Source organism: Anopheles aquasalis, chromosome 2, assembly GCF_943734665.1.
Source record: "Anopheles aquasalis chromosome 2, idAnoAquaMG_Q_19, whole genome shotgun sequence".
Classification (NCBI taxonomy): Eukaryota; Metazoa; Arthropoda; class Insecta; order Diptera; family Culicidae; genus Anopheles; species Anopheles aquasalis.
In genome coordinates this window covers 58,989,667-59,013,146 of record NC_064877.1, presented here as the reverse complement: position 1 = coordinate 59,013,146, position 23,480 = coordinate 58,989,667, and the positions used below count along the sequence as shown (strand labels likewise).

Genomic DNA, 23,480 nt, shown 5'->3' with positions numbered 1-23,480 from the left:
TTTTTTGCGGATGAATGGAAAACGTTATGCTGACATTTTGGCCGTTTAGAAGGCTTATACCGATCACCCAAGCATACTGTCACTTTATGCACCATAACTTTGCTTCCAGAAGACCAAATGTCATGAAATTTGGGATTGAAAGTTCCTAAAAGATGCACTTTTAAATACTCTCCTAAAGGTAGCTCCGCCAGAAATTTTCCTATGCAAAAAGTCCTGTTCACTTTTGTGGTTACTAATAATGTAGATTATCATTTTACAAAACCGTGCATAGGGACATTTGCCTTTGAGAGGCAGAGTAGACAAGGCCTTCTTGAGAGCAAGAGAGCAATGAATGGTTTTCCAATATGATTCACTGTTCCCCCACGAATCAAGGATTCTCAAGGAAACAACTGTCTTACTCAACATTTACAATTCTACCATCGAATCTAGAATTTTTCCTGGAAAATTCATCACTTTCCCGCTCGATACACCGCTTCCCTATCCATTCCATTTCAATTCCGTGTTATTCATTGCAAGCTTAACAAATTATTTGCCAACCACTCTTCTTCCGACGTTACTCTGTCCGCGTCAGCTTCGCCTCAGCAACATTCCAACCAACTCGAACCATCAAATCACCCAATGAATGATACGCGTACTTCACGTCAAGGAATCGGCAGACGAGCCACCGAGCAGCCAGTCAAAGTGTAAATTCAATTTTCTCACCAAAAAAGTAAAACCTCACAAGCAGCTTTCCGGGCCCGTGCGTGCGTTGTCGATTTTGGGTAAAATTCCAAGAAACGACCATCGATGATGTGCGAGTATTTTTGCGTTTCTTCATTCATTCCCTCCCCCCCCCCCTCACCGTTTTTCAACATTCCATTCCTACCACAAAGTGGATGCGAATTACAGGAAATTCAATGTTTTCCACTTCGTTTTCCACGTTCCTTCATCCTGTGAGTGTCTTCCCGGCAAATTGGCGCGCAAACGATTTTCGATTGAATCGTTTGATTTTCTCACTTCTTTGCTTTCAGAAGCACGAAGGGTTCCTCTTGCACGCACGCACGCAAGCGGGCATTGCCGTGAGCAATGAACGACCGAGAGGCTAGCAAGAGGCCGATTGAATGATGTGTTTCTTGGTATCTGTTTTTCCTCCTTGAATTCGCCGTCGGCACCCAAAACGATATTCCTGGCGACGGGATCCGGCCCCACGGCGCGGTAGCTGAATTAATTTTAAATGATTTCCTATCCCTTGGAAGCCTCTCTCTCTCTTGCACAGTCGATGATGCGCTCCCTTTTCCAAATCGAAACCTCGATCAACGGAAATTGTTTTCCTTTTCGGTGGAAGGGGGTGGTATCGGGGGTGGTGGGTCAAAATCAGCCAGCTCGCCGCTGGCTACCACACACCCCCTAATGCTAACCGGATCGAAAACAAACAACCAAACGGCCACCCCCCACGATTGGTAGCCGGTTGTGGTCGACGGGTGGTCGCCGCCGATGATGATGATGGTGATGGATGCGCTTCCTCCCACCCACGGCACCCAACCCCTCCAAAACCAATAACCATCGTGAATGGCGGCATCGATGGGCGTTGGGTGGGTGGGTGGCAGGCGGTGAAGTACAAATATGTGGTGGCGACCGTGGCCGCTGTGGCATCAATCGGGCGCGCTCATAAATCTTACCGGTACGTCATTAATCGTCCACGTCAGATTTGCTGCCGGCTTAGAATTAATCGCCGTGCAGTTGCCGCGCAGGATGTCGCCCAGCTGGTAGCGGCTCAGCAGCCCGCTTATTGATGGTTTTCCCGGCGGTGGTTCTGTGAGTTTCCCCCCAACGTCGTCATCATCATCGTCGCCAACGTCGCGGGTGGTTTTTTTGTGGTTTCCATCCAGTACATCAACATGCGTGTGAGTGTGGGGCGTGCGTTGATTCCGGTAACAATGATCGAACAGACCGAGAAAGAGCAGAAGAATGAACAGTAATTTGATTGAATTTTGTTTACTTTCAGCGAATGTTTGTTTGAGAGATTGATACTGATTGTTGGATCAAAACGCACTTCCGCTTTCGCACTGAGATAGGATAAATTTCTGTTAGAATAGCTTTGAAGTAAATTTTAGATACCGGACAGTAGAATCACTAACATTGATTTTCATCAATATCGTGGGTTTGATTACAAAACTAAGCTCTTCCGGGTTTTGGATGCTAAAAGCCACTTAGTAATGACAATCCACGAAGAGGAACTTCCTCGGATCAGAAATCAAACCTTGCGCATCGCTAGAACCATTAACGAATGCTTCATGCGTATCTCGTAACATTTTATTGACCTTATCCTATCGGCTGATAACCGATTAGATATTCTTCTTTGGTTCTTTTCCGTGATAATGGTGGCATGATGGGCATAGATTTAGTTATCACGATGGAATGTAATGCTTTTCTAATACCGTTCCTGGCATGGTCGTGCTGTTGGCTGAAGCATGCATTTAAGGGGACCATCTTGTGGGCGTTCCAGTCGCTACCATTCGCTTACCTACAACCTCCATTTCGCCCGATACGATCGACGTGTGGAAGGTTGGCGCATCCGCCGATACCTCGCAGCTGTATTTGCCGGAAATGTTCGTTTCGACGGCCTTAATGACGACGTTACTTTTGTTGGATAAGGCAAGCTGAGGATTGAAGAAGAAAAACCGGAGAGTTTGACAATGAAATTGTTGTTCTGTATAGTTGGAAGAAAGATTTACATGGAGGCGAAAATTAGGGTCAGCGGGCCATTTCACAACATAATTTGGAGTTCCATGGCTTTATAAAACACATCCGGGGACCGTGTTCATGCCCAGAGAGGTAAAGGTAATTATAAAACTGGTCAGCTGGCCGGAAATACGCAATTATGTAGCTATATTGCCAATACTCGATGATGGAGGCGCCAGGTAACCGGTAAAATTGTTGAATGTTGAAATGAATGTTCAATTATTTCGATTCTGCCACTGTCATTGCAAATATATCACCAATCTTCAACTCCGAAAAATGAAAAGATAAAAAGAGCATACAAAATACAATTAAAGATCAAACTCAACATACGTAAATACCATGGACTTTTGCGGGGGGCTCACGAAATAATTTAACAGGCCGCGAGTTTGAGACCCCTGATTTAAAGCAGCTATTAAAATATGCGGTGATGATTCATAAAAATGCTAAAATGCTGTGATGATTCAAAAATCGAAATGGGCACAAAACAGAGGGGTCAAAAAAGGAACTTGAATGCTTTTACTTTCTGGAGCAAGTTCTCGTTCTATTCCATTACCACGACGAGACCTTTTTGCTATTGGAGAAATGTTCATATCATTCTACTTCCACATGGAACAGCAAAGAGTCCATACATGCTCGCCAAAGGATTTTTAAAACATTGTTTAGCTGTAGCTAATTGCGTAAAATAAACGTCATAGACACAGGCTGTCTGTCTGTAGTCCAGGACAAGATGTCTAAATAAAATTCTCAACCTCTTTAAATCAACGAAGAAAAGTCCATCATCGACGACATTAACGCTTCCATTCAACGCGCAAACCGCGAAGACACTTCCTTCACTCTTGAATTGAATTCGGTCACGAACGGTGGATTCATTCTGTCTCTCGAGTATCGAACTTGAGAGAATTTTGGCTTGGCGGTCAAGCACTTCTTGGCCCACCAGCGGGACCACCTGCCGCACTTACTCGAGTGTTTGTTTTTCAAGCCGAAACACTTGGCTCATTCGCTCGCTCCTGCGCCATGTCCCTCTTTTTCATTCGTTTCAAGATTTTATGTTCCATCACCGCATCTGCTTTGCACCGATCCAACCTCAACAGCGCGGCTGCTTCAGCTGGTCGGAAGCCGCTGTGAGTGTTGTTGAGCCGCGAAAGAAAAGCGCAAAACAGGAAACACTCCAAGGAACCGGCCAGCGTACCGTAAAAAAGGTGAAAGAAAAACCAAAGTTCGCTTACCGAAAAACCGGGACGCGGCCCACCGGGAAATGAACCGTCATAAATCGGTGAGATAATTTAGGGGTGCGTAAGGTTGAACCTTTGTGTATCATGAGGGTGGAGGCGCAAAAGGAAACCCCTCCCGTCAAGCGGGAGGTGGGAAACACTTAGCAACCTTATGTTGCCGGTCGCGCTAATTTTGATCCCACGAGAAAAAAAAAAGAGAAACAACCTCGACAAACGACTTCACGTGCCCGTCCACGCTGGTCTACGAAGGTCCCATCCGGTGGCCGCCCATTTTTGGGTCCACGGAAAACTCATCCTACATCGCGGTTTTATGTGCCTCACGTAAAGCATTTCCGCTTCCCGGTACCACCCGGTTAACCAACCCTTAACGGCGATCCGGCGATCTACAAACTGCGGCAAATACGAACGAACGGTCAGCACCGAGCGCGCGCGCGCCCGTTTGCACACAATTTGTCGCGCAAATTTTCGGGCAGCCATTTTTGCGCTGACGTAGCACCGAAGAGAACCCAGTCCCTTAAAAAGGAATGAGGAACGACGAGGACGGTTACGAACCGCCGTTGGAAGAATTCCAATAAAAGCATCGGACGGATGGTGGCCACCGGTAGCAGCAGCAGCACCGTTATCGCAGTTGTTTATTGACTGGAAAAGCAACAAAAACAGACATTACTTCTTGCTTATCTCTCGCACAAACGGTTTTGCGATACGCGCGAATCCCCTCGGCAGTTGGCGGGCGTCTCAAGGGGGGACGCTTCTCCTCTTCCTTCTCTTGTCGGTACTTTCCGGTCGATACCGCTCCGGACCAACGCCTATCGCTATCGAAGCACCGAAGACTGAGACCGTGGGCGTCAGAGGACTTACAGCCCACCTTCGACGTGCCGCTAGACTCCCAGGATTCGGGTTCTACGTAATGAATGGCACGAGAAGACCACCTGCAGGCCACGGCCCCGGTCACTGGTACACGCGCCAGTCAAGTTTTCATTTGTCGCATCGCAGCTTGTACTTCTTGGCACCGTGGCGGCAACGAAACAGAAACGGAGCAGTGGAAAGCACTTCTCGCTTACTTCCGTCCGCTGATTTCCCGAGTCGTCTTCTTGACCGCAACAGGATGACAGAGAGAGAGAGAGAGAGGGAGGGTCTGGTCTCGAGGCCAAAACAACTTGGCAACCATTATTCCCAATCAAGATGAATCGATCGGAGCGGACAGATTGGTTGGTTGGTTGGTTGCTTTCCTTGCCACGACCCCCGCTGGTTCCAATCCGCTAGCTAGTAGTCCCCGGCACTGATCCTTATCGAGTGCTCAATGGAGTCGAGCCGGTCGAGTCCTTCATGATGGATGATTATGAGGCAAAGAATGGGGATGAAATTAGAAATGGCCTTGGCTGCTTGCTCTGTGTGTGCTTGTCGTGTATGTGAAGGATGAAAGGGAAGCATAACAATCTGTGGATGTCGTGCTTCCCTCCCCCCACCCCGGTGATTCTGAGAATCCCGATCGTATCGCGCTAGAAATTCGTGAGCGATTTATGATGTCTTGGCAAGCAGGATCATGCTGGTTCGAATGCTGCTTTTTTTGCTCTGTGCACTCTCCCCACGCAAACAGCGAATGTCCTGCAAACGTGTTCTTTTCGAGTGTTTTGGGACCTATTCTCAAATCGATTCGAATCACCTGAACTACCTCGGCAATTATCCAGTGGCGTGCGATCCGAAAAGAAATGACATTTCTTGCCTCTCTACTGTCGCTGTATGAATTCCGTTGACCAAAACGATGGTGATCCTATGAATTCTTTAGCAAAAGTGAAGATTAAAAGGTTTTACTTGTATTTTTAGTTTAATTTATTACAAAAGAAAACTAAAGATTAGTGAAATGTGTGATCTTCATGATCGCCAAGACGATTACTATTAACTATTTGTCGAGGATAAATATGCCTACGCTAATAATGAAGAGACTTGAGCTACTGGAAAATGGAAAACCTCATGTTATGAATTTTTATTTCGTACTGCCTTGTTCCTTGGAATAACTATTGTACCTCATCGCAATCATCCCTTTCCGTAATGCTCGCTCACTGGTGTAGCAATAACGAGGCTTATTGCTAGTTCTGAGAACTTTATAAAAACTACGAGATTACTCGATTGATCACCCGTTTGGTATGATTTAACAGCACTAGCAACTTCATCTGCAGCACAGCAAGTGGCATCGTATCAAGAGTGGTCTCTTGATGGCCTGTCGTTTGACAACACTTTTTTCCCAAGAAGCAAGAACACGATGGGATAGGTCGTTGTCATTAACTACTCGAATGGTTTTGCAATCGGTTTGGAATTAAATTTCCTTCAAAATTGAGCATAAATTCCTCAAAAGTTCAGATCAAAGATGAAATGGATGACCGACCGGCTAGAAGACAAGATGGGAGCACACGGAGTTGGACATGAATATTGAAATAAGGGGTTCAACTTTGCTCGATGGTTTTATTCGATTTCAATTGATTCTGAATCTCAAAGACTTGAAACGACTTGTTTCCCCGGACGGTTCCATTCAAAGACGAATCTAGGTTCCAATCCAAAAATAGCATTCAATTTGCGGGCCGAGCCGACCTTTTTGGTCGGAACCCTAGCTGAGAGAGCCCGAATACCGGTACCGTAAGATCTATGCCCGTTATGCTTGGGAGCTATTTTGTGTTCCCAAACAAACCCCCACAGTTTGCCAACAGCAAGTTCACTCCGGACGAAAGGCTAATCCTCGCCCGACCCCCTAAAGAAAATCCATTGGCTCGGGAATTGGGATGGAATTGAGTCGTGAAAACCATCCAACGCTCCAGTGCTGAGCACTTCATTTCCACCTTCGCGTCGCATCTTGATTTACAATACATTTCCCAAATTAAACATAAACCCTTAGATTCGCCTCCTCCCAGGGAGTCATAAAACCGAAATTGCGCCTTTCGACAGCCACGGTTTCGGTCGCGCGTAAAGTTCACTTTCACAATTTGTCCGTCCACCGCTCCACCGAGCCACCGTCCTTTCCAAGCGGCACATTCGTCTATATCACCATTTAAATGAGCAGCCACGCAAATCAGAACATTTCGGAGCAGGGCGTTAAAGAAACCGCCGGGGGGTGGCCTACCTCGACATCTACACCGTTGACGTTGTTGAACACCTTCATCGAGGGGGTTTCCTGGGGCGTGTAGCGGTAAAACTCGCGCTTGCCTTTGTACCATTTGATGGAGTAGAGCCGCTCCTTATCCTCCAGCTCATAGTCGCAGTACAGGTGGGCGGTGTCGCCCCTTCGTATCGCCGTCGGTACAGTGACGCGCACATTCCTCAACGCCTGGGAGATTTCTGTAAAATAGAACGGAAGAAAGTAGAGCAATTGGTTAGAGAGGGGTGTTTTGGTACGGGAATCGATTGGCTCTAGGCTTTCCAGAGCAGCATATAGCACCGAAGATTGAATCATTCAATCATTTGATTTGATGAATTCAAACTAGGGCCTTGATTGGCATTGATTTGCTGCGTTCATTTCCAATAACAATTTGCTATCGATTTTATGGGCTAAAGCTTCTTCAGAAATCGATACCAATGTTTACTGTTATTTTTTTATTTATAGACGATAATGTTGGTGCTGAAAATTCAGGTTTCGTAAAACTTTAAACCATAACTCGAACCATGATTCAGGTGTAGAAAATGTTAAAACTGCGCGCAGACATTGGTAGTCAGACTTGCACGTTCATTAATGTTTAAAATGATGTGAAAAAAGTGAAAAAAGAAAAACATCGACGGGTTGTACAATGTTTCTAATATTTTTATAAACATTAGCATAAAGCACACCTCTTGTAATCATATCTGTCAGTAATTTCACAAAATGTATTAACAAATTTGTATAGTTACATTTTATTGTATTTTAAGTTCATTCAAGTATTATAAACCTTTAAACCTAAACGAGCAAGCCCGGAATATGACGGTGGGTAGAGAAGGAAATGTCCTACCCCACTTTCTGTTCTGTTAGTGTTAATAAACATACGGCTCGTCAAAAAAAACATATTGAAGAAACCAATGTGAAAGGGTAACATGCAATTCTCAAAATGATATTTTAGATTCCTAAAAATACGACGACCTGCGGCGAGGAGTTCAATATCGCTTCGTTATCAACTGGGAAGGCCTCTAGCTCAGCTACACCGAGGCAGGAAGCCGTGCTACGACGACCTAACGCCTTCTTGCGGCACTGGAACGTCGGCGAAGCGAGCACGTTTGACAGAACGCCATTCCGCTTCGCGCTAATCATCGTTAGCTATTTCCATTTTCGATTCCGTGATCATCGTGACTATGGGCCAGACTTCGACGCTTGACTCCATCACGCAGCATGATTCGAACGTTTCTTTCCACTTCAGAGAATCTTCAGGGTAGCGCGATCCGGGATCCCGCGCCCTGGTTAGAATTACATTTTTCATCGTAAAATTCACTTATCCCTCCCCGAGGCATGACTTGGTTTCTGCTTGGCCAATATGCTGGCCAAGTCACATACATACAGCAAGTGTTGCACTCTGTTCAGTCCAGATCACTGTGCGCCTGTTCCTCGCTGTTGAATTCTAGGAAGCGAATACAATACACCAGAACTAGCGAGGCTCGGCACATACCGAGCATGACTGAGGCAACGCATGTGTCGAGGGCTTGGTGTTGAATTTCAATGTGTTGCTTCGGCTCGCTTCTGGTATTCTGAGCCGTTCTGGAACTTCCGGGAAATGAAAGTGCATTTCGGTGGCGCAGCTGCCACGAATACTCGGTTGGCATTCGTTCGTTCGTTCGTTCGGCCTCAAAAATCCCAAACTCAGCGCACGGACCAACGTTGCTTGTTTATGCCGGAACCCGCAACGGTCGTTTCCAGTCTAGGCCCCTTGCTCTCCTTGACACTGCATGGCGTGGGGTCTAGCCGGAAATGCAGCAAGAGTGCACTGATACTCCAGGACCACCACCAGGAACACGAGTACCTCGGTTGCAGGGATCGACGTTTCCCTTTTTTATGTGTCACCGGGCATTTTCACCCAAAAAACCAGAGTCGCCTGACCAGCACACCAGCGTATGATCTGGCTGGAAGTGGTGTGACAGGAAGGAGGAGAGAGATAAGAGAAAGAGAGTGAGTGAAGGGAAAAAAATGAAATGTAAGATTAATTGCAGGATAGCTTGGAGTCCATGAGGTTGACCGAGAGAACGAAGAAAGAGAGAGAGAGAGAGAGAGAGAGAGAGAGAGAGAGAGAGAGCGTGGCAGTTGGTGGTGAATAGCGGGGGTCTGCTGAGAGCAGCCGCTTCTGGGCGCTTCGTCTTGGGGAGGAAACTTTTCTCAAAACCACTCCCTCAACCCCAAGAACACTCGGGAGCAGGTGGTCGCCTTGGTGCCGTTTGAAGCGAAGCGTCTCGAGGAACACGAGTACGTGCGTTGTGGTTCAAGTCCGACAGTGCCGCCTTCAAACCACGCCATACTAGGACAATGAAGCAGCCACGGAGAACCCGTTGGTGAGGCAAACGCGGCGGAAACGGAGCGAATTTAAAGAAGATAAATTGATTACAAAGTTTCAGTTCACTTCACCATGAACTCCTGGGCTGGGCTTCCTTCTGTGTGTCAGTCCATTCTTTAATATTGTCATTTAAGCCAGAAGCGCATAAAGTTGCCGACAACGACAGCTTGCTGCTGGCTGGCTGCTGGGCGGGCTGCTGTAATGCACTCCAGGGAGTAAGATGCTGCACTTCTGGTCCTTGGTTCAAACGCGTGGTTCGCCTAGTTAGTTCTTCGGCTACTCAGATGAAATGGCTGCAGTTCTGCAAAAAGTTCTGCCGCTTTAAGTCAAAGAAAAATTACATAGTTAAACAGAGCATGATTGCTTCTTCTATTATTCGTCGAAAGCATAAATTTTCCTTTTTTTGAAAACACTCGAGTAGCATGCTCCAAACATGCACACTGCCACGGAATGCAAACGGTAATGTCGACCATTTTTCGATTGTGGGCCAGTTGAAACCGATGTCAACGGCAACCATTTCCAGCAGATGGCAGATGACCAGAAGGCAGTGAGGTATAAATCCACGGAAACAGCTCAACATAACAGTACAGGGCGCGTTCGAAACGGTTGCCGTTCGTTGGAGCGGCAATCAATGGCGCTCCAATCGGAACGCGACCATCTCGGGCACGGGCAAAGGATCGAGCACGTCCGTCCGTCCGTCCGTCAACTAAATGGTGGCCAAAAGGTCAGCATGCCAGCAGGCTGACCGAGTGAACGACCGACGGTGCACAAAATGGTAGTAAAGGTCCAAAAGCCTCTGACAGGATCCTCGGCTATTACACTTGTTTGTACACGAGGTACGCACCATCCCGTTACTGACCAACTGCAGCAGCGGCATCACCAGCCAGCAGCTGCAGGCACTTCCAGGTCGATGTTGACCGTCGACAGCGTCCGCGACTGTTTGGCGAGATTGAGATTCGCGGACAGAAACATGGGCTCGCGGAGGGCTTTTTGTGCCGTGACGTCCAAGCGTTGGCTAGATCGTACGCAATGGAACTGCGTTGATTAGCTCATTCTTCGTGTCGGCGTGGCCCCTAGACCAACGAAGCAGTCAGTAGCCAGTCGCCACTGTAGCGTAATTGAAATGTGACTCGAGCGTGTTGTCGTTTTGGTGTCCCGTGGAGGCTTTGCGTGGAGAGAGCGAGCGGCCAGGCCCATGATTTACTGACCCATGTTGGCCCTCCTCGTTGGCGATCCGTGGACGATTGCCAACCACTTTAAAGTGGCCTTCATTCGATGTATGAAAACAAAACAAAACAATATGGTTTAAAGTAATGTCTTGCTGGCTGCGCTAAAAGTCCGACAAACTTTAACATCAACCAACACCCGGGGTCCCGAGAACTGATGTAACAATGACAGTGTTGGTGAGTGTTCCGCTTTAATCTTAAATCCCACCGAGAAGCTTATGCAAAAAAAAACGAAGCGTACACCTGGGCTGGGTTTCTGTTTCGTCTCGAAACCGAATGCTCTTCCATCAGCGCGCGGGCGAATGGGCGAATGGGTGAGGTGCGCCAGAGATGCGCGAGTTATGAAAAATGAGATTTCACCTTTCTCCATCCGGCGGAAATGAATCGAGATGAAATTGGTTTCAGCAGCTTCGCGAGGTTGGTGGTGGTGGTGGTGGTGGTGGTGGTGCTGGAGCGCACCGGATCGGATCAAGTAACGCGCCCGGCCATCCACGAGGAGCGCCCGCGAATGGGAAAATTGGGAAACAATTTCATCCCGCGCCCTGGATTCTGCTGCTGCTCTCTCTCTCTCTCTCTTTGTCTCTCTTTGTCTCTCTAGAGCGCTGGAACGCAATTTCCATCCTGCATATGGAATGTCAGTTGTTGTGTTGCTGCGGTTGTGCTCTAGCAATGTGCCCGGGATGCCGAAGGGCTGGCTGGATGCCGACATCTTGCAAGGCGCCAATGAGAGAGCCACGGTTGTTGAGGTGCGGTGAATGGGTAGGCATCAGGCAGATGTCTGTCTTGCGGTGCGTGAAGGCACTTTGCGCGCTTTGTTTATTCATGGAAACTTTGGTCATTGATTTATGGGGATAGGTACGCGAATGGTACGTCGGACTGGTGCTGATCCATGGAAAAAAGAAACACTGCGGTCCGTGCTCGCCATTTTTATGCTCGATTCAGGAATTTATAGAAGGTAGGTAGCGGAACATTACTAGGGTTCATAATTTTCTTCGCGAGACCAAACACACGAACATTAATCCCAGAGCTTTATCTTTCATAAGAATTTCATTAATTTTGAGATTTTTTCGTTTCAATTCCGATGACAAGTCTTATTCTATTTTGTGAGATTTGTCATATTGTCTCTAGATGCTAGAGTTTAATTTATTATGTTTAATTGATTATTTTGGTAACCTGATTAAGCAAAGGTTCTTTCGTTTGACAATTCCTCATTCACTTTAATTTCAGAAACAAGAGATAAGGAAAATTAGGATTCGTAAAATGATTTTTTTATAAATCTTATATCTATCAACATTAGTTTACTTTGCTCTTATTCTCTCCATTGTATATAATTGTTTTATACATTTACAAACCCAACCCAACATAGATAATAGGACTAAACTAATTCATTAATCCCCTAAAAATATAGTTATTATAATATGGTAAATGTGGCATTGACGCCATATTATAAGCATCTTAATAGTAAAAGTAATAACAGTACTAACGTCTTCATATTTATTATCATCATCACCGTGTAAGAGTGTTTCAGAGAAAAATTAAGAGTTTCAATCCGACTCGACGGATATACCGCAAGATAACATACACAACAATAAACAATAAGACTCGCCCCTTCTTTACAATCAATTGTGGTAGAAAAGCTAAACCGCTAATCACACACATTAAAATGATAAAATTTCCATCTCAATCGAGCATAATAATTGAATTCCTATCAAACGGAAATCTCACCTCGGTATCAACGAGCACTTGCGCTTGGTGGTGTTGGCTGAATGAACACCTTTTATTCGCTTCCTTTCATAAGCGAACCACCTTCGCATCATAAAAAGCAACCTCCAAACCACACCAGACATTCCCTCGAATCCTCGAACGTTCGACAACATTCGCCACCTTCCGTGACATATCATTTCTCGCTCGTTTCACCCACCACCACCAACCCGCACTCGGGTCTGCTTGTGAATGAACCGCGACGCATAATATGCGGGTGTAATCGTGTGACTAGCTTATGCTCTGTTTGCATCTTGCGCCCCCTCGCCCGGTTTCTCCCTTTTCGCCCGTCCATCACCATCGCGTCACCGTTTGTTGGCATGTATGTTGTTGGCGACTCGACTCACCGCGATGGATGGATGAAAGCCGCCCAAGGACCGTCATGGTAACGCGCCATGGTTTCGTTTCGCTTTGGTCCCAGTGCCAACCACGAAAACCACACCCGACTGGCGCGTCGGTCTCCATCCCGTTACACTATTCAGTGTCAGAGTCAGAGGAGACATAACGCGCACGATCACTGAATGATGAAGGGTGCTGCCGCTGCTCTGCCACCAAGGGGTTGCACACATACACATTCGCGCGCCACTGTGATGGACTCCGTTTGACACGGTGGATTATCATTAACAGCATTCTCGGTCTCCGCGGGCGTTCTGACTTCGTTTTTGCTTCGTTCTTTCGATGGCATAAAGCAGAAAAGAACGAAGGGGGGGAGGTGTCAGCACCCAACATCATCACCTTCTTCTTCTTCTTCATCGTCTACTCCTCCGACATGTGGCGTCAGATAAGCAGTGACGGTATGCAGGGCTTCGAACTGTGCCTGTTGATGATGTTGGTGGTGGAATGTGGTAGCGGCGGCGGTAGGACTGGGTAACGAGTTTTTCAATTCCATAAACATGCAGATAAGCAGGATTTCCGGACCCATCCGACACACACAACCAAACACCTGCACGGTACGCATCTGGTGCGAGCATATCCTAAGATGGAAGCGAAAGATAAATGGTGCCACACCAGCGGTCGTCGGTGTCAGTTCTTGGAATGCGTGTTGAAACAACCTCCGATGATGTTCTTCGGTGCTCGGTGTTCGGTGTAGTAACCCAGAAGAGGCCCAGAAGGCTAGCAGGCTGCCGAATCATGTGAATCAACATCGCCGCGATGTTGTTGGGGAGTTCTCCCACTTTTCCCAGCGACAGACATTGTTAGTTAATCCGCGGTGCGATGGCGTTCGCGATTTAGATCGCGGCTAATGCTGGAACAACATGTTGGACACGCATGTTGCGCAGCGTGTTCGCCTCCGGACGTACCAGCCATGGCATGTGTTCTGGCGTGTCCACCAAAGATCAATATGCATTCGGCCGGATCATCAGACCAACGGGAGAATGTTCCAGATTCATCTCCCTCCTGCCTCCAGTTCGGTGTCAGTGTGGCACTAGCACTTGGAAGCGTTTTAACTTATGCAAGAAGGCAAACCATATCGAAGGATTGTAAATTCCATTTAAATTCCTAGAAATTCGATTATTCTACGTTCTACACCGCATGGACGAACGGAGCGGAACCTTTCACAACTCGAGACCTTTCGAGCGAGAAAAAGTTCATTCCACAGAGTAGCATTCCAGAATGCCCATTCCTCTGGTGATGCTGGTGTGCCACTGGTGCCCACACGCCCTCATGCTCTTCAAAACTGCACTTACTTCTGATTTCCGGCATCACAAGTTTATCGGACGTTTGAAGTAACTCGATCTTGGCGATCTGGGTTGTGAAATAGTCCACGGGGCCCCGTTGTAAAGCGTTCACATGCTTTTCCGTAACACACTTCCACGACTCCGACTCCTGACTGCTCTCCGAGGCGCATCATCACTTTTACCCAGTCGTTCAATCGGGCTGTGATAGTGTATACGGTCGGCAGCCGCACAGAACTCAGTGGTTTTTGAGTTTTGCAGAAAAGTTTCGCACCAGAAGGGAGGATATGTACTCGACTCTTGAGTACTGAAAACGGGGATAGTAGGTAGGGCTCGGTAGATTATAGAGCTAACTTTTAACACTCATTTCTCCTCTGCACAGATTTGCAACCCGTTAATGGAAATCAAATATGCACCACTGCCTAATGTTCTTTGCTTTTCTCTTTTGGAGATAGGGCCCTTTCAATCGATGACTGAGTGAAGGCGCTTGATTTGATGACTATCTTTTTAGAAACTGCCGATGATCATTGTTTTGATTCTTTGGAATAATGCATCATTTTAAGAATGGGTTTGCTAATAAATCTGTTCAAAAACTGTAATAGAGTGCCATTGAACATTGTGTGAAAAGGGTGAGCAGCAAGCGCATTAATGACACGACGTATTAATTAATTAATGTAATAGGTTAATAGAAGTAATAGATTAATGATAACATCGGCTCTTTGTGTCAACTATTTCTCCCATTTTTTGAGACATTTCACCACCACCTTTGTAATCTGTTCTTTAAACAGTTTAAAGTAGTTGGAGAGAATGCTTGTTCTGCGAATAAAATTTGCTGCGACAAATTCTTTCGAAAAAAATATGCAACTCTTTACGATTATTATCAAGAAATTAAGACAACTTCGGGCTCCTAATTTAAAGAAAATAGTCTTTGATTAAAGGGACTTTGTTGTAGTTTTAGGACCAATAGCGAATAATTTTTTATTGTTTTGAATGATGATAACATCTGCTTTTCAATTAATATTGGATTAGAGAATAATTTTACAGAATTTCGGGACGTAGTATGATGAGTATGTGTGAAACAACATGGCCTCAATTCTCGATAGGATTGCTTGTTAAAATTCACCTTTATGCGTCAAGTCGATATGCTATTGTTAGATGATTATTTTTGCAAGGTAGCTCAGTCGCATTTCATCAAATGTTCGATATTTCAACTAATGAAAAATGGCAACAAATTTATTAAAAATACGACGAATGTATTCACATCTCTTCAATCGTAAAGTATGCTCTTCCTGTTCCTTCTAAGTAGTTGCTTGCTCTGTACAATAATAGTTGCATTCGATTATTATAAAGGTCCTTTTGATTTTCTTCATCAACGACCCACAGTGAAATCTAGTTGATTTTTAACGGAAAGATCTAGTGAGTAAAAGACAGATTGAGAAAAAGTGAGAGCGGCCTTGCAGCTTTGCCCAGCGAAGCATTTCCTGGTTTCAAACCAGCAACGACCACCAACATCCGAGTTTGTCCGCCATGAAGTCTGACCAAGGGGGATCGGTGCTTCCGGGCACAAAAAGACATTCGACACGACTTTCGGGTGTCCCCCCCTTTTTTTCGGAGAGTAACAACGATGTCCATTTGCACCACACTCCGCACTGTACGGAACCGAAACCAACGAACACAGAGGACCGGCAATAGGTTCGAGTCGGTGCCACTCGGAAGCAAACTACCACGACCACCAACAAAACCTCATTGCCGACACCACACTGTCCTGGAGGGTGTGAAAGGCGGCCTGGGGGGGTGGTCGGAAAAACGGGTTGGCCACCAGGAGAGAATCAACAAGGAGATAATTGATTGTGTGACAGAACCGCGCTGGACCACGCCGGAACCCACCGAAAACTGGACCCGGAAGGACCTTCGTCGTCGTCCGTTCCTCGACTTGATCCTCGTTCTTGGGGAAAAATTAATCACCAACCGAAACCGAAAGAGGGGTTTGAGGGGGGGGGGGGACTTTTACGAGGGAAAATTGTTTCCGCGACAGAGAGTTAACGCTCGCTCTGTTGCTCCCTCGGCACTCCATTTTCTCACTCCCTTCACCCTCTCTCGTTGGTCGGCCCCAATTGCCGGAAGGTGCCGAGTGTCTCCCTGTCTACAACGCCAGCACCGGAGCCTTAAACTTTGCTACACTTTTCAACACATTTGCACCACATCCTGCGGTGTGGTGGTGGTGGTGGTGGTGCTGCTACTGCTGCTACTGACCAGCCTTCCGGCCGTGGTGAGGGTCCATTGGGTTAACCCAGATCCTTCCAATTACCATTTACCCGCCCGGAACCATCGCCAGCACGACTGCCCTTCATCAAATGAGCTTTAGCATGGCGGTAGATCAGAAGTTTGCAGGAACGTTGTGCTGTTGTGGTGTTGAAAGGTCCTCGGATGTGCCAAGAGTGCCATAAATTTACTTGTCCCGTCGGTGGTCCCGTCCAGTTGGTCTTAAGGTTTTAAATCATTACTTTCATCGTGGCATGAAGCTTGAGATCGAAGGTTCAGGCTCCATTCGACGTCGCTTTCGTCGCTCCAACTAGCACTCAAAACGCACCTTTCACCAGCGCTCCTGGTCGTGCCGATAAACGTCTAACGTTTGCTCGTCATTTCGATTGATGGCACGAGCCTTCACTGACACCGATCCTTGCAACTTGTCTGTCACTTGAACTTCACGCTCGAGCGCAGACGGTTGCTGAGTAAATGAAGCCATCAAAGGGGGGTCGCGCGGAAGTTCATGTGAGAGAATCTCAGCTCAGCTCAAACGAGGGAACGCAAGAAACTGCTTCCGGTTTATGGTGTTCTCGTAAAAATCATCGACTGCTTTATGGGACTCGCTTCGGTTTCCACAACGCACTGGAGCTACGAGGAGCTTACCCTGGGAGTAAATCTAATTTAAAAGTTTAATCCGCGATACGGGGCCACGCCTTGAACGGCTTGAAACTTTGCAACAACAACCAACAGGAAGCGACTGTCTCTGCGCTGGTGAACGTGAGCTCGAGCTACCGTGCGGGTGTTTGTTTGCAGCCAGCCATGTGTCAAGCGATGCTTTATGTCACTTCCGTAAAGCCAGCACGCGAGGTAGGAACATAAGTGGCGTCGTAGTAGTTTGGTAGTTTGGGCATCATTTTGCATCCCTGGGAAAGCTCACTAGCTCACGTTAAGTCCCCGGTAAGTCAGCAAACGGTGCCGTGGAGTCAGATTACAGCTCAACAGCGCTTTGCTGTTGTTTGAGTGTAATTTGTATTTCAGACGTAGTGGAATCGTCCGGATACAGAAACGGAATTCGTATTTTGAACACCGGTGTCACGAGTTGTTTAACTCGATTAATCTCTGAATTTATGTTTGCATTGGTGTGATTACTGAGGGAACTATCTGAATGTACCGGTTGTAAGAGTGTTCCCATCATGATGCTTGTAGAACCGATGATCAAAGGTAATGCAGTCCTAAAAATGATCATGAGAATCATAAAAAACCCGAGTTGATCATCACTTCCTGGGTCGCATTTTATTCCCCTTTATGGTGGCCATTCCATTCCTTGCTTTCGCTCGTCCATTAACAGCTTAAGGCTCGCTGGCGGGGAAAAATAGAAAATGGAGCCCGGTCCGGTCAACCCTTTTTCCGAATGACAGGCCATCGAGGGTTCGAGAACAAAAAAAAAACCGATGCGCCAGCAAATGGGGAATGTGTTGCGTTCGCAACAAACAAACACAACGTACGCTGAACACATGCGTTCGATCCACTATGTTTGTTATGTTTTGGGCCAATCACCTCCAGGTTTATTTTTTTGCGATTTTTTCTCAACTCCACCGAAAGAGGATTTGCGGTTGCACACGAGGTCCCCGGCACTAATCCTCGAGTTGCCCTTTCCCTGTGGCCGAATTAAATTGAAACTAAATCCCCAGCATAGCATAGAATGGTTAGGGTATACCTGGAATTCATCAGCAATCGGTAGCACGCCGTTGTTGGGAGACTACGGGAGCCCTGTTGGTGCGTATGATGAGGTTCAAAACCGCCGAGCAGTGGGATTATGGATCGAACACACGCCAGTACGAGCTCAATCCCCTTAGCTCTTGAACCCTTGGAGCTCGGTGTTATGTTTGTTGTCCCTGAACATAACTCTAGATTATCAAAATAGAAGCAAATTGTAGCGAACTTTGTTCCAGAAGCTGTTATAGAACGATTCCTTCCCTGCTGAGCGAAAGCATAACCTCCCTGAAGGTTGTTTGCAACCGAAAACCGTCATCATTATTGGGTGGTCTCATTGATTTCAGCTCTCCTTTCCCCTTCTTTAGATTTCATTCAATGTAATGGTGGTAGAGAGAAACCGTTCGCTCGCTCACAACAATCCAGCTCAGGGACTGCATTAGATCGTGGCATCACGATGGTGGTCACTGAAACCCATCATTAGTTTCACTAACACATCTGTTTTTATGCTCTTTAATCCTTCATTTGCTGCAAACATGGTCGGCTGCACCCTGCCGGCGCACCGGCGCCGTTGGTTGCACACTCGCGCGCAACATAATTAAACTAATGCTCCCGCGCGCGTCGGGAATTATACGATTCGTTTCGCACATTCGCGCCATAAGGATCACAGCCCTCGGCATCCATTTATGCGGGAGCTCCCTAAATTACAATGCTGCGCTGCGCTGCGCTGAGCGGGAGCTGGCGGGCCGGGTTCGCCAGCTCGTCATCAAACACAGACGCTCATTATGCAAAACGGTTTAGTGGTTCAGCTCGGGGAGCGTTTTCTGGAGCGTGTTTTAGATGTTGCATCCTGTGGGACGATCCTCGCTCGCTGGCCGATTGCTCCCAGCTCCCCGGAGGGCCTGCACCGAACGGTTTGCTGAGTCAGAACGGTTTGCCGGTGTTGGCGGTGGACGAATTTTAATTTTTCCACCACCACCACCACGCGGGAGTCGCGGGGAAAAATGTTTAAAATGTAAATGGCCAGATTTGAAAGCTTCGCTGGTCGGTGGTGGTGCCTGGCTTAGCGCCCATTATCGCGCACCCCAATGGGTTATAAGGGTGGTTGTCACGGGGATAGAACGGCGGGATAGAGCATTTCGCCCTTGTTGGGGGACCAAAGAAGAAAAAAAAAAGAAGCAGAACCATTGGATGCCATTTTGTATTTGCCTGGCATGCACGCCGATGCGGTCACTGCAGCGCCCAATTAACAGTGCAACCAGGTCAATTAGCCCGCATCAACAAAGCCACGCTGTTTGGTGTGTTTGATTGCGTTTAGTGTGTGCATTTCAATCAGATGCGCAATCACACTGGATGCACCCGGGATTAAATCATGTTGCATCCAGCATCGGCAAGGGTACTGGGTGCCTCTCATTTCCCTCCCCCCGGGTGGGAGAGCAACATTCCCAAATGTAGAGTTGGCGCGATGGTAGAAATAATCTTTTTTTCTCTCGTGTGTGCAAATAAACAGACATCCAGTTGATAGTGATCCTATCTAATGAAAATGCTTTATGAGCTGTTAGTATGGTAGCGGTAACTACTCCAATGGGATTTGTTGACGCGTGACAGAAAATGCAGCCCGAGGGAGCGATTTCATGCGATTGGCATTCGAATGATGCTTTCATGTTGGCTTATTTACATGTTTTAATAATTTAAAATTAATTAAAAAGTTAAATTCAAACAGGAAATTCCATTAACGTTACTGTTTGGTTTTTGATGCACGGGGAAATGAATGTCAGGTTACAGCTAATTAGGAGCATTTTGGCATTCGTTCGTTCCGTTCAACCATTTTTAAGTAGATGCAGTTCACACAGAAAAATAAATAAAGAATCGATGTTGATCAGCATGCTAGAGGTCATACTTTCCTGAAATCATAGACAAACGGACTAAAATCAACTCGTTTCATAATAGATGTGGTATTTCACTTAATCTGATATTTGCCCTCACTTTCACACTGTGGAGCAATTGCAGAATGATTTTCATGTAGATGGAAATGGGACAGAACGCGAAGCAATTTTCTTTGGTTAAAAAGTAAGAGAATCGAAACAAAAAAAACCCTGCACCATCCTTCATTTTAGGGCGTACAAAAGTTGATAAAATCAGCTATTTTCTCAACCACTAAGCACCAATCAAATATTATTCTTATTTTCAACTTCCAACCGATGCATCCATGTAATTCTATTTATGAGATTATCACAAAAAAACACTGATACGTGGATTCTACTTTGTGTTAAAAATACAAACGACTTTCTTCAAGCGGAAATAGATGCTTAAATACCGCCAACAAAATCTTAAATACTAACATAGTTGTATATTCTTCTAGAAATAGAAACTACACACTAAGCAACGCGATAAGAATGACTTCTGCTCATGGCCATGACTATTGATTAACATTTTCATGGTGCGTTCAGCATGGATAATCTAACCTAACTACATTCTCTTGGAGCTTACTGGCTGCCCCTTTTTAAATGACACAGCTAGATAGATTCCAAACTTGTAAATAAGAAACCCCATTAAACCCCAATCGCTTGCAATTGATTGAGTTTAATTGGCTACTATCTCCGCCTAAAATTCCTGCCTCACCATCCCGCATCATTATTCTGGTTCACTTTCGCTGTTCTTTCCTCTCGCGTCAGCTCCTCCGCTAGTCCTTTCGCGACAAAAATAACCATTCGCGGGGCACGTAATTGGATGCAACCTGTTGAGAAATGTGATCGGCGCGCCCCACCGACCCGCCAGCAGCCAATCGAATGAAGTTATTCAATTTCGCTGACTAGCTTGTTGGATGGAATTCGCTCGTTCAAGCGTTCATAGATTCCCTCTCCGCTCCACTGTTTGTGACTCGGCGTGAAAAGCGGAATATGAAACAAAAGGTCGTAAATGTGGCAAACGACAAACCCGAACGATAAGTGAAGCGCACATTGAAGAGCTCCATTTTATTGAAAAATCAATTCCCCCCAGTCCTTCACCAATTTTCCATCACCGGGGAAACCGGGGAGGAGTGACTGAAGCGATGCTGAAAAGCTCTCAAAGGCTCCGACCAACCGGTACCGGGCATCCCGCGACAAAGGTGGTTATGAACGTTGTTTTGCGCTCGACACTTGTGCCACCGGAGCTCGCGTCTCTCTCTCTCTTTCTCTCTCTCGCGTTATGCTCGATGGAGCATTTTATGATTTTCATCTTTCACTCACCACCCGCTTTTGTCGCCGCTTTTCGTGCGCTTTGTGCGTTCACCTCAAACACTTCAAGCACTCGGAGTCCAACGGTGGTCCGTGCCCTCAGTGACCTTACGCGGAATGGTTAAACAATTTCGCGAAACGAATGTCAAACGTGATTGTGTACGTGGCGCAATATGTCCATCGACGGCGCGTGATACAGCGCCGTTTGATCGGCGAGTGACACCGACATTGGCACCAAAGACCTCTCCGCAATGCCCTTCGCGATGATGGACGTTTCCGACATTGAACTGCATCGGATCGACGAACCATTGACGGATTCGAGTGCACCCCACAGTCGTGATGGCTGGGAAAGAGGTGAAAATCATAAATGAATCGAAAGCACACAAATGAAAAGAACTCTCTCGCACCAGGGGGGGCCCAGGATCGGTTAAACCATTTCGAGAACCATTTACCGTACGTGCTTAGCATGTGGATTGCTCTCTTACGCTGCGGCAGCTTGCATTACGATCCTGTACGAGTTCGTCTGGAGTGGAGAGTGCTTCGAAGAGTTGAATGAGCCGTTCAGTTGCACCGGCACGACTGCAATTGCTATTAATTGCAACACGTTGCTGTCCGGCTAACGGGCTGAGCGGGCAATTGATTTTAAAATCTTCCACCGATATCAGCTGCACCGTCTAGATCCTGTTCATTCAAACTGTTGACGTATTGATCAAAGTTTAAGTACGTAGACCCTTGTTTAACTGAGGTTATGACCATAAAAGTGAGGCATCATAAATCGGAATTCAGGTGCAAAACCTTTTGCAATGAAAAATGAATTCGCGGTTCCTTCGAGTGCTGGTCACTGGTACGAGCGAGCGGTAGCTCATAATCGAACATTTTCACGATCGATTACGTTCAAACACTAACCGGACAACCGGATGGTCCGAAGGACTGATTGAAAGCCTCGGATTTATGTCTTCCTTCCTCAATACGCCCTGGATTTGCCTCTTTCTCTTCTGGACCAGATGTCAAACGATGAAATACGTGATAGAAAATTTAATTTTCAGCTCTCTCTCATTCTCTCTCCCTCATTCGATATGTCTCTGCCCTGCATCATATCAAAGTCCACCGAGGGATCGTAGCTGTCAACGAACTGGATGAAAACCTTTTTTTTTGCCACCAACCTTCTCCTGCTACAAAATCCATCCACAACTCGATGAAGCATCTCGAGGCAGCAAGTGTGGCGCCTTGATCCTGGACAGCCAGTCGTCGTCTCCGATGCACCACACGGTTCAGCACCGATCAACCGAGACCTACCGAGGTACGGGGCGAACTGGGTGCCGGAGGTTGAGAATCAATCAATCATTAAATTGCTCCCAAGCACCCATGACATGGCGCTGGCAGCCAGACCTCCGAAGGATGACGATGACGAGCACTGCGTCAATGCGACGTTCGTACGACCGCATTTTACACAGGTGATTTCCTCCCCACCCATGGCCACAGCAGCACCATCCGCTCAGGTACGTCCAACACACTGACACACTTCTGGGCATCATTGATTTCCATCATTGATTCGATACCACCCCGTTCGAGTTGATTCCGGGTCGTTGGACGCATTGGAACCAGCAATTGGAAGCTCCAGTGTCGTCCGGAGGCTCCGTAATTCATTCATTCATGGCGTGGTTTGCGTGATGGGCAAAGTTTCTGTGGAATTCTATTTAATCTCGAATCGAATTCGAACTACGGGTTGGTTTTGTGCTTAGCTGCGACTTCGGGCACTGGAACGCAAACACAATAATCATGAACAATGTATTGTTTGAGCTAATGAGAATGGAAGGCAGAACCTAAAGGAGCGTCACACGTCACACTCGTGCTAGGATTCTACCGAAACAAAGGCTCTCCGTTTGCCGATGTCGTATGTTGAGCTTATCAAACAACAAAATACCGAGACATCAAAGACTCCTCAGTCAAGTCAACCTGATAAGCCCCCCTGGAGGAGCAGAAGCACCGCTAGGAGAAGGAGGAGGACAAGGCCCCCACCCCCCCGCAGGGGGCTTATCAGTGTTTTCCGTTCGTTAGCCAACCGCCGGCTGCTGGCAGCTAATTCGAATCCGAGAATCCGAGGTTCTGCAACCAGTCCAGGTTCTAGGTACGGTTTGCATTTCGTTAGACAATATTGACATTGCAATCGAAGCCGCACATCACGTCGATT

General features: G+C 46.8%; 1 protein-coding gene across 1 annotated transcript in view; it reads right to left on the bottom strand.

Moving 5' to 3' along the window:
- LOC126581713 (uncharacterized) overlaps positions 1-23,480 on the bottom strand; it is a 52,033-nt gene that overhangs the window by 7,178 nt on the left and 21,375 nt on the right. Inside the window, exons 3-5 of the mRNA XM_050245565.1 lie at positions 7,066-7,280; positions 2,504-2,639; positions 1,659-1,792 (exon numbers count right to left, since the gene is read on the bottom strand). Coding sequence (XP_050101522.1) covers positions 1,659-1,792; positions 2,504-2,639; positions 7,066-7,280 — 485 coding nt within the window. The remainder of the gene's footprint in view (positions 1-1,658; positions 1,793-2,503; positions 2,640-7,065; positions 7,281-23,480) is intronic.